We start from the raw sequence: 12,611 nt of genomic DNA on the forward strand, positions 1-12,611 counted from the left end.
TGGGACAAAAATAGGTTTTTATAAATATAAACATTTAAATCATTCAAATATGCATTAAATATTGCAAAAAAAAAAAAAAAATGAATTGGAGTTCCTTCCAATTGTGCTTCCTTCTGAGTGTGCATTCTACTCCAATTCAGTTTTTTTATATATTTTTTTTTATATAAATATAAACATTTAAGTCATTCAAATATGCATTACGTATTGCAAAAAAAAAAAAAAACGATTTGGAGTAGAATACACACTTGGAAGGAAGCACACTTGGCACAAGTTTGCATTGTACTCCAATTTTTTTTTTAATACAAAAAAAACACTTTTTAGAGTTTTTAGACTTCTAAGTGCACACTTCCAAGTGTGCTTCCAAGTGCACACTTCCAAGTGTGCTTCCAAGTGCACACTTCCAAGTGCACACTTCCAAGTGTGCTTCCAAGTACACACTTCCAAGAGTGCTTCAAAGTGCACACTTCCAAGTGTGCTTCCAAGTGCACACTTCTAAGTGCACACTTCCAAGTGTGCTTCCAAGTGCACACTTCTAAGTGCACACTTCCAAGTGTGCTTCCAAGTGCACACTTCTAAGTGCACACTTCCAAGTGTGCTTCCAAGTGCACACTTCTAAGTGCACACTTCCAAGTGTGCTTCCAAGTGCACACTTCCAAGTGTGCTTCTAAGTGCACACTTCAAAAAAAACTTTTTTAAATAAATATAAACATTCAAATAAAAAGTTTTTTTTTTAGATTAAAGAACGAATTGGAGTAGAATGCTATTTTTTTGCTATATGTAATGCATATTTGAATGATGTTTGTATTTATTAAAAAAAGTTTTTTGTAAGTGTGCACTTGGAAGTGTGCACTTGGAAGCACACTTGGAAGTGTGCACTTAGAAGTGTGCACTTGGAAGTGTGTACTTGGAAGAACACTTAGAAGTGTGCACTTGGAAGAACACTTGGAAGTGTGCACTTGGAAGAACACTTAGAAGTGTGCACTTGGAAGAACACTTGGAAGTGTGCACTTAGAAGAACACTTGGAAGTGTGCACTTAGAAGTGTGCACTTGGAAGAACACTTAGAAGTGTGCACTTGGAAGTGTGCACTTGGAAGAACACTTGGAAGTGTGCACTTGGAAGAACACTTGGAAGTGTGCACTTGGAAGAACACTTGGAAGTGTGCACTTAGAAGTGTGCACTTGGAAGAACACTTAGAAGTGTGCACTTGGAAGAACACTTGGAAGTGTGCACTTGGAAGAACACTTGGAAGTGTGCACTTGAAAATGTGCACTTGGAAGTGTGCACTTAGAAGAACACTTGGAAGTGTGCACTTGAAAGTGTGCACTTGGAAGGAACTCCAATTCATTTTTTTTTTTTTTTTGCAATATTTAATGCATATTTGAATGATTTAAATGTTTATATTTATAAAAACCTATTTTTGTCCCAGGGTTACACCCCTTATTTTCTGGGGTTTATTTTAACCCTTTGTTCAATACAGTTTATGGCGACTGTACTGGGGCGTTGGGCGGTATGTGATATGCTGTATGGACTATTTTACACCAGGGTGACACCCATTATACAGTACATCTTATTGTGACTGTAATGGGGCATTATGACCCACTCAGACCACAGGTTGATCAGACCCGCTGGCCTCTCTAACACCTCTTCCTGCAGAATTTGTAATAATGAACACAAAAACAAGACATTAAGGCTATTATGATAATATTCTTTAATTCCATACAAAGAATAAACAAATCTGGAATTAATATGGCCACATCATTGATCAAGATTGTTACAAAATACCAGAATTTTAACAAGGAAAGCTATATACAAAACAGCAATTACAGTACATGGATTGTTTTTTTGCTCGATCAATGTCATTAGATTTGTGACTACCACAATAGAACACAAGTGGATTACACAAGTGTGTATAGCAAATCTTGCATGTTTTTCCACACATTAAAGTTGTCAGCGCCATTAAGGTATTATACAAAAGGATCACAGAATGTTCAAATTACACGTTTTTGATCTCGAAACATATGTATTTTAAAATCAACATACTATGAAGTGCTTGTTATGTAAGGACAAAACTACATTTAGATTTTAAACCAAAACAGTGGATGAAGCACACTTAGAAGTGTGCACTTGGAAGGAAGCATACTTGGAAGTCTGCACTTGGAAGCACACTTGGAAGGGTGCACTTGGAAGGAAGCACACTTGGAAGTTTTTTTTGTATTAAAAAACCCGAATTGAAGTAGAATGCACACTTGGAAGGAAGCACACTTCCAAGTGTGCAGACTTCCAAGTATGCATTCTACTCCAATTCCAAGTGTGCTTCCAAGTGCACATCACATCGCAAATGATATAGTACTTTAATTAGTTCTTACAATTTACAATTTACTTACAACTTAGAAGTGTGCACTTGGAAGCACACTTGGAAGTGTGCACTTAGAAGTGTGCACTTGGAAGCACACTTGGAAGTGTGCACTTGGAAGAAAAAAAAAACGAATTGGAGTAGAATACACACTTGGAAGGAAGCACACTTGGAAGTTATCTTTTTTTATCTAAAAGTATTTTTTTTGTAAACTTGTGCCAAGTATGCTTCCTTCCAAGTGTGCTTCCTTCCAAGTGTGTATTCTACTCCAATTCGTTTTTTTTTTTTTTTTTTTTTTTGCAATATGTAATGCATATTTGAATGATTTCAATGTTTATATTTATTTATAAAAATATTTTTTGTATAGAAAAACACGAATTGGAGTAGAATGCACACTTGAAAGGAACCAATTTTTTTTTTTCAATATTTAATGCATATTTGAATGATTTAAATGTTTATATTTATAGGAATACTTTTCAGATAAAAAAGATAACTTCCAAGTGTGCTTCCTTCCTTCCTTCCTTCCTTCCTTATATTGCAAATCCACCCAAGTCCCATCATTCCACACCCCACATGTGGCCCAAATCATCATACCATGCGTGGCAGATGTGGGCCAGATTTGGGCCGGCAAAGTTGCTATCTGGGAAGTGTCATTTGCAACTTATACATAGTTATATAGAGTATATTTTATAGAGTTATTTTTATTAAAAATATATGTTGATAATGATTAAACACTTCAGTGCCCTCCAAAGGCACCATTTTAGGTAGCCTATAAAGGGATGGACTGTGTGTGTGTGTGTGTGTGTGTGTGTGTGTGTGAGAGAGAGTCACTTCAATACTACAATGATATAAATAATTTAATGAAAAATGCCTATTTTACTACTCTTTAAACCAATAAATAAAAATGTTTAAGGCACAGTAGCCACCCCCCCCCCCCCCCCCTCCCCCCCTCACAGATGACCACACAACCCCCTTGAATTGTTTATACTTTTAGTTACTTTAGTATGTAAAAGTTTTCAGGTTACATAGCAACAACTGATATTATAAAAACTAATGAGCTTTGAGCTTATTGCTTTGAGTCATGCACCTAAAGTCCACCCTTATCTGACGCTGAATACAGAAGTTGTAATGTGTTTACTTATAAAACAGCATATATAAATCATTGTTGATTCAGTTCCGTTGTAAAGATAATCAATTATTAAATTAGTTAATTTCATCTATAAAGCAGATCTGCAAAAAAAAAGAAAGAAAAAAAGTCATCGTCCAGCTCAGTTAAGTTCTCATACAACAGTGTCAGTGGAGTCAGATCAATAATATTGCTGAATATTAAGAGTAAATATCCTCCTGACACCCAGCTATGGAGTTTTGTCCTCAGTCTGCAGAGGACATTATATTTTAGCGAATTTCTCTGAGACCTTACATGTCATAGTTTTAAGTCTGGATGTCCTGTAAACAGCACACTCAGGGCTTTTCCGAGATACCAAATGTTCAGAGGTTTCACCGTCAGCACTCCCTCTGCTTGTCTTTAAAATTAATTTAGTGATCAAATTTAACACCCTTATAGAAATATGATAATATTTTGTTATTATCATTTACATCTGATATTTAATATTTTAAGTTAGTTTAGTCTGTAAATGTTTTCAGGTTACATAGCAACAAATTATATTATAAAACTAATGACCTTTGAGCTTATTACATGTCATACAGCCTGAAAGCTCCCCCTTATCTGATGCTGACGAAATACAAAAGTTGTAACGTGTGGACTTTTAAAACAACATACACAAATCACAGTGGGACAGAATAATTTATGAAAAAGACAAAAAAAAAACATGAATTCTTATAAAAATTTATTTACATATACTGCCTGAAATACAGCCTGGAAGTAGAGTTTTATATCTACTAATCAATAGCAGATCATGTTTATACTGGAATAATTGAAAATTCACTACTGGAATAGACATTTGAAATGAGAGCTGAAACCCTAACATTCAAAAGCAGTGATTCACTACATTAATAATACAGTTATGGTCTCTGCAAAAAATAAAGCATTTAGGAATTGATCTACTCTTTTATGCCCAAATTAACAGTGCTTTAAATATTTAAATATATTTTCATATGATTCACTTCCACTGTATTACAGATTTATAGTACCATAGTGAAGTCTGCACCATTGGCAAAGCGACACTGGACTTTCTCAAGGAAGGGCAGCCGGGACTGGAGGAGCTCCACCTGGTGCACGGTTATGTCCTTGCACATGGACACGTCAAGGGTCCTGAGTCTGTCGCAGTGCAGCGCAATTATGGAAAGAGTTCTGCAGGAACACATGGGATTGTGTTAAGCAGAGCTCAAATGTTTAGTATGAAAACAGTACTGGATGACGTCACTCACTCGTTAGTAACACCGTCGCAGCAGGCCATGAACAGATGCTGCAGTCTGTGGAGGAGCGGAAGGGCCCGCGCCATACCTTGGTCGCTGATCTGGGGACAGAGGTTGAGCGCCAGGCTTGTGAGATTGCGACAGTGAAGGGCTACGGACACCAAGCTGTCGTCGCTGATCTCAGGCAGCATAGAAAGCGAGAGGCGCTGCAGGTCTGCGAAACGGAGTACCTGAGGTGGCCAGGAATATTTGGGTTATTATTTAGTACTGAAAATTCCCCCTAGCATTTTAAGCGCTGTTGTTGAATTGGAGTTCCTTCCAAGTGTGCTTCCTTCCAAGTGTGCTTCCAAGTGCACACTTCCAAGTGTGCTTCTAAGTGCACATCACATCGCAAATTGTGCTTGGAAGCACTTAGAAGCACACTTGGAAGTGTGCACTTAGAAGTGTACACTTGGAAGTGTGCACTTGGAAGCACACTTGGAAGGAAGCACACTTGGAAGTTATCTTTTTTATTGTAAAAGTTTTTTTTGGGGGATTTTCTACACAGAGATGTATGAACACCTCTGATTGGCCATTGTGTTCACACGCTCAACAGATATGTCTGTGATTGGCTACAACAATCCATGTATCAGCGGATATATTAGAGATCCGCTAATAGACGCCTGCTTTCAAACGTTCCCGTGTGTATCTGTGTAAGAGCGTCAAAGGTGTCTTTGCATTTGTCATCTACAACGTGTTTTTGAAGCGTTGATCATTGTAGCCAATCACAGACATATCTGTTGAGCGCGTGAACACAATGGCCAATCAGAAGTTTTTGAGAATCCGCTCAAAATGCTAGGGGGAAATGCTGGCATCATTTCTAAAACATTTTTAAAATTTCAGTACCGAAGTCAGTACCTTTGACTACACTAGTTGATAACAAATTTTATCAATTGGAATTATATCAATTTGGTACAAGATTATTCTATTCAAATCAATGTAAGGTTCGTAAGGTTGGCGAACAGTTTTGGAGAATTTGATGTTTGATAGTATTCGATTCGATTCGATTTGATTACTTTGATAGTAATCGAATCGAATCATGAAAATTGTGTCAATACCCAGCCATAATAATTTTCATAATGTAATTTGTATTCAGTAACGAACAACAATTTGTACGTAATCTACCCAGCACTGGGTACACACTTTCTTACAAACCATTATTGCGCACAAAAACATGCGTGCATTGTTTCTATTATGTACTGACCTGTGTGATACTGGTGTCGGTTAACTTCGAGCAGGCTGACAGGTCCAGTTCCTGAAGACCCCTGAGGGCCAGCAGTGATGCTCCTTCCTGATCTCTAAACGCCCCCAGGTCCTCATCGGTTACGAGACGTGGCTTCTCCTGGAAAGGCAGGCTGGGAGGCTGGAAAAAGCCCATGTTCCCAAACGTCCTAGTAAAGCTTGGGCCTTTATCCTCCTTCACATTGGGGCATTCATGAGCAAATTGTACACCAAAAAATTATATTAGTCCTAAAAAAACAAGGCAATCCTACCTCTTTGTCTCTTGGTTCACAATTTTTGGTGGGCTCCACCATCCCCAGCAGCCCCCAGTCGGAGATCTCTTTGCACCAGCCGAGCCGCAGAACCACCAGCGCAGGCAGGTAGGTTGCGATGGCACGAACACTAATGTCAGTGAGATAGACGCAGGAGGTGAGGTCCAGCTTTCTCAGGTTACTGCCGAGCAGCTGCGCCAGGGAGAATATGGCTGTGTCCTGTTCGAGAACAGAGGGTGTGAGAAAGAATGGGGACAATACAAAAATAATTTTTGATAGATCATTTGAGGAAAATATTAAAATTCAATTACGCAAAACAAAAATTGTATATTCAAATTATCCTAAATATGCCAAGAATTATTTTGACATTTTTATACTGTTTGGTTAATTACAAATTATAATAATTATATTGTAATCATATTATAATTTAAATACAATATTATTATATTATAAATTACAAAACATAAAACACTAACAACTACAGTCTATTATTGTAAATATGAATTTAGCCATCACAACATTATTATTTACAGTATGTAAAATATATATATTTATTTAAAGATATTTTTATTTATGCAAAATATAAACATAAAAATTATGGCAAATACAACAAGCTAAGTTAATTATAGTAAGTATTATTAAATTATAATATAAATATCATTTGAGGAAAATATTAAAATTCAATTATGAAATTGTATATTCAAATTACCCTAAATATGCCAAGAATTATTTTTACATTTTTATGCTGTTTGGTTAATTACAAATTATAATAAATATATTGTAATCATAATATAATTTATATACAATATTATTATAATATAAATTATATATTATATATATATATATATTACATTTTTAATATGTAATCAAAACATAAAACACTAAAAACTCAAATCAATTATTGTAAATATGAATTCAGGCACCACAACATTATTATTTACAGTATGAAAGATATATATTAATTTTAAGATATTTTTATTAATACAAAATATAAACAAAAAAATATGATATATTTATATATTCATATCACCCTAAATTATGGCAAATACAAGCAAAAAATACATTTTTACATCTTTATATGATTTTGTTAATTAAAATATTATAATTATAACATTAAAATGTATATATAAAATATTATGTTTATAAATTCTAAATAAAAATACATATTTTGTTTATAAAAAATAAATGAAAAATGAACTAAAATTAATTGTCACAAGATGATGACTAAGATATTCATTTTTAAATATTTTTATCAATACAAAATATCAAAACAAAAACAGGATGATATATTCATATTACCCTCAATTTTAGCCAATATAATAATCTTATAATTATTATTTTTCTTTTTTTTATACTATTTTATTAATACATATAACAAGAAAATATAAATTAAATAAATATTGTTGTTAATACATAAATGAAAAACTAAAATGAACTGTATTAATTGTGAATTTAGGTATCACAACATTATAATTTACAGTATGAAAATTGATATTCATTTTAAGATTTGTTAAATATTGCATTTAACAGTTATTAAATTATTAGTGTTTTTAAACTGAGCATTAGATAATGACAGAGGTAAATTAATTGTAAACGTAGAGGATATGAGCAGGCACAATTAAACATCTAATATCAGCTGATAAAAGTTTTTACAGTAAGTCTGTAATATTGGCTGATAACTGATTTGGTGCAAATTTTCTTTTATGTATACATGCCTCACCCTTATGTATGAGCAGTTTCTAAGGCTAAGAGCCTGCAGCTGCGCCCTGGGCTGTGGAGAGGACAATCCCTTCACCAGGTCTGCACCGCTGACGTGCAGACACTCCGACAGATCCAGAGTCCTCAAGCAAGGCAGCGCCATCAGCTCGGTCAGGCCTTTATCCGTTATCTTCCAGTCCTGTGACAGGGACAACGACTGCAGCTCCTTCAGATCAGTGGCCACAGCCAGCACTGTTCTACTGGTTAACTCAGTGCACGCACTGACGTCCAGCGTCTTCAGACCGTTCTGGTGCTTGCAGAGGATTTCCATGGAGTAGTCGGTCAGCTCTTTACAGCCGCGTAGACTCAGATCCTCCAGACGGAGGCCGGGCACCTGAGCTATGGAGCGGAGGGACTCAGGGGTGATGCTGGTGCGACTCAAGTCCAGGCTGCGGAGTGTGGAGGCCTGCTTCTGCAACAGACTCAGGAGGTTACGGAGGGAAACTAGAGCGGAGGAGCCAGACCCGACCGGGCTACCTCGGTATGGGTCAAACTCGAAAGCAATGTGGCATCCGGCCAGGGCCAGACTGCGTAACCTGGGCGTGCAACTCGTCAGCCGGTTGAAAGAGAGATCTGAGAGGTAGCGGAGATCAGACAAGTCCAGTTCCTCTAGGTTCCCCAAAGCTTTCTGGACCTATTATTGCACAAATATTAGATTATAATTAATACAGCATCATTTGAACAGAAAAAGCATTATTTGATTTTAAAAAATATATATTTTATTAATGATAAAAAATAGTTAAATTATAATATAGAATATTATAATTTATTTATAATTATAAATTATACAAAATTTTAAATAAAATATACATATTTTTGTTAATAAATATATATAAAAAATAAAACAATCATATAAAATCAGTTGCTTTAATAGTCAGTTCCACAAAGATTAGATGACACTCGGCACAACATCATTTTAACAGATAAAGCAATAATTATTTTAAAATGTTTATACTATTTTGTAAAATATAAAAATATATTATAATTTATATATAATACTAATAATAAAATTATACAAAATAAAAATATTTATGGGTCAATGATGGGACAGGTCATTTTTTTGTCCAAAGGCCTTAATAATAACAAAAAACAAAGATATGACAGTCAAAGTATGTAAGGCAGTACAACTAGATCTCTTTTATTGAATCAAAAAGGTTTTAATTATATTTTGCAACATATAAAAGGTTTTTTAAAGATTTTGAAGTGTTCAAAAGGTCATTCGGTTTAAGGCCAATACAGCCAGTTCATTTGTGATTAAAATATCTTAAAATGTAATAAATGTTTATATTTTTTATTCCGGCATGATTTTATATCGTCATATATCAACATAGTGCAAAATGGTATTAAAATTATGTGTAGAAGTCGTTGCTTTGTTATGAGAAAGAATGTCTGGAAAAATGAATTTCATTGATGTTATTCAGAGTAACCAATATAAAGGGACAATTTTGGATCAAGTCATGCGGTCAGTATCTTGTGACAGGATGTGACATCATTCAGACACCTCCAAAGGACCACATGGTCATGAAGCAAAGTAACTAACTCTCTCTTAACTATCTGAAAAATTCATGTTTTCACTTGCTCATACGCATGTCCCGAAACATCAGGTCATTCAGTACAACCGCTATAAAACAAGGAAAGTGTTGTCAAATTTTAAAAACTTATAATAATTATAACATTTTTGATTGTCCTTTTTGCTAGCTAGCTAGATATCAGCCTTGTTTGAAAATATAGTCATTCAGTATAGCAAAAAGTGTAATTTGGTAAAACCGAAATTTTGGTTAAACTGAATGACAAATTTTGTCCATCTTGTAAAAAAATGACAAAAGCAGTGTTAACTGATTATAAAAACCACATTATCTCATTGTTAACACTTAATAAAACTTCAAAATTAATAATATCTCCATTATGATTTTTTTTTTACACTTTTAAAAACCTTATTCATCAATGACCCATATATTTTAAATACAAAAGAGTATCAATTTAAATAAATTCTACATATTTTGTCAATAAATATATTAAAAAAAAATAAAAATTAACCAAATTTTAACTTTTTAACTTGGGCATCACAACATTAGCCTATAATTTACAGTCATAAATATATATATATATATATATATATATATATATATATATATATATATATATATATATATATATATATATACAGTATATCATTTGAAAAATAAATTTTAATTTTGAGATGTTTCTCTAAAGATGTAACCTGTTGACGGTGCTCCTGTCTTGACAAAAAAGCTCCAGACATAAAGAGGCTGTCCAGCCCGTGAAGGTCCAGCTTGCGGAGGCTGGTCAGATGTGGTAGGACGCCCAGCAGGGAAGACTCTATGATGCTGCTGCCGGGAAGAGCCAAACTATCCAAACGAGGGCCGAGGTAAAGCCCCACTTCCAAAAGTATTTGTCTTGACAGGCTGGATCCATCGAGATGACTGATGATTAGGCCACAGCGAGGGCGCCTTGCAAGTGCACGGATAAAGTCCAGTGAAGATGTGGAAACAGGGAACTTGAAGGTGGCATTTTTCTGGATTAAAGCACACCAATATGGCAATTTAAACAACTGTGGAAATGGACTACAGCAAAAAAAATGAACAATGTTTTAGATCATCTTGATATTCGAATGAATATAAGAAAAACCTGAAACTGGTGGTCTTGGCTTGCTTCGTACCAGCTCTTACAGACCAGTGACGCCTCCTTTCGATCCGTTACATGAAGATAACTCAATATGTAGGAGATAATCTGGAGCAGAAAGGAGAAAAGTCACAGGTTACACTCTCTGAAAATTGGTGAAAGTGTATACAGTCAAATCAAAAATTATTCAGACATTTTTTATATATTTTTACTAGTGGGTGCAGGACACTATAGTTCATTTATGTAAGTGAGGATAGCAAAGTAAACTGTGACATATTATACCAAAAAAGTATTCATACAGTGGACTACCAGTAAAACTGATAAAATTTGGAACCAAAAATTATTCAGACACTTTGACCTGACCATGTTTTGCTTAAGTGTTATCTGACATAATTAAGATTAATTTTTTCTGACAAAGTTTAACTCTGAGATCTTGTCATATTTTATTACCATTTTTTTAAAGCTATAGTGAATAAACTGTATTAATGAATGAAATGTTCAAGGTGTCTGAATAAATTTTGGTTTGACTGTGTGTGTGTGTGTGTGTGTGTGTATATATCACAAAAATGAGTTGTATAATACAAATAATACAAATAAAAAATGTCAGGCAAACAATATTTTTGACATTGAAAAAAATGTTTCATATTGAAAAAGTATTAATATTTTGTAAAAATATTTATATTAATATATGCGTGTTTATTAATGGATATTATGATTATATAATATATTTATAATCATTTTTAAATATTTAATATATTATATAAGCATGCCCCATATACAGAAAAAAACTTATACTGATAGATAAATAGATAGATAGATAGATAGATAGATAGATAGATAGATAGATAGATAGATAGATAGATAGATAGATAGATAGATAGATTTTATCTACCCATCTATCTATCTATCTATCTATCTATCCCATATAGAGAAAATGGCTTTCAAAAAAGAAGCTATACTGAGAAATATTAACTTGGCTAAGAAGAGTCGTATTCTCGTACTTCTATTCTGTGGTATGGTACAGTGTCAAAACAGAGTAAAACTATGGTACATTTCAGTAAGGCCATGCTGTAAAATAAACCACAAGGTAATAAAAGTACATGTTACAACCCCATGTTAGCCTACTTGTTATTTCAGCTCTAAACAACTAGCTTATACAGTGTGTGATGTATGAATGGACGGACTCACCTCAGTAGGAAGGTGTGGACTCTCCATGACTCACCTTGGTTATCTGCTCTTATTGATTAGCATTAAAATAAATTTAATATCAATATTAAATCGTTGACACAGATCAACGTTGTTTATCATTGAATCGGCAGGTCGCGGACTGTCAAGCTGCTCACCGTTTATGAGCACGGGAAGTTGGGAACATCTGATAACACCCTCTCGTTGTTCCTCCTCACACAGTATTAAACGATGCACTAAATCCCAACATTATCCGCCACATCCCCTCGGAACCCCTCAGAAATGTGAGCAGGAAAACATTTTTAAAGAAAATAATAAAGAAATGGCACAGGAACAACACTGGACATCACGTGCAAGAAGCAGGCAAAGTTACCTGGGAAATGTAGTTTAATGAAAGACAGATTAGGTTTGTGTCGAGAGATGGCGCAGTAATTCATTTGAATGGGATGTGAGCACATAAAGATGAGCCATGTACAGCTAAATATATACGAATTACTTTATAATATAATATGCTTTTTGCATAGTATTTTGAATCAATGCATGTGTCTTTATCTTGGCTTGGTGCTGTGTAGTTGTGTTACAAATCCTCTCCTCGTGGGTCAAAATGATCCGAAGCAGGGAAATTTGTTGTTGTTCATAAACCTTAAATCAATTAATTATATATATATTAAAAAAATATTATGTAATAATAATAATAGGTCCCCTTTATAAAACAACATAAATCATGCAATGAGTGCCTCTGCTGACCTTTTTTGGGGGAAA

At 34.3% G+C, this 12,611-nt stretch overlaps 1 protein-coding gene across 2 annotated transcripts; it reads right to left on the reverse strand.

Annotated features, from left to right (window-relative positions):
• Positions 1–4,189: 4,189 nt before the first annotated feature.
• Positions 4,190–12,234, reverse strand: lrrc29 (leucine rich repeat containing 29). 2 transcript variants are annotated; one of them, XM_048159127.1, is made up of 8 exons: positions 11,853–12,234; positions 10,671–10,772; positions 10,243–10,557; positions 7,984–8,655; positions 6,264–6,482; positions 5,975–6,133; positions 4,744–4,961; positions 4,190–4,666 (listed from the first exon to the last, which is right to left on the reverse strand). In XM_048159127.1, the coding sequence occupies exons 1-8, from the start codon at positions 11,877–11,879 to the stop codon at positions 4,498–4,500; spliced, it is 1,881 nt and encodes a 626-aa protein (XP_048015084.1). In that variant the 5' UTR covers positions 11,880–12,234; the 3' UTR covers positions 4,190–4,497. The 2 variants fall into 2 exon arrangements, with proteins under 2 accessions (XP_048015084.1, XP_048015083.1); XM_048159126.1 differs by having other exon boundaries at positions 5,975–6,187; positions 11,853–12,232.
• Between the last annotated feature and the right edge of the window lie 377 nt (positions 12,235–12,611).

The sequence above is a fragment of the Megalobrama amblycephala genome, linkage group LG15, assembly GCF_018812025.1.
Source record: "Megalobrama amblycephala isolate DHTTF-2021 linkage group LG15, ASM1881202v1, whole genome shotgun sequence".
NCBI lineage: Eukaryota > Metazoa > Chordata > Actinopteri > Cypriniformes > Xenocyprididae > Megalobrama > Megalobrama amblycephala.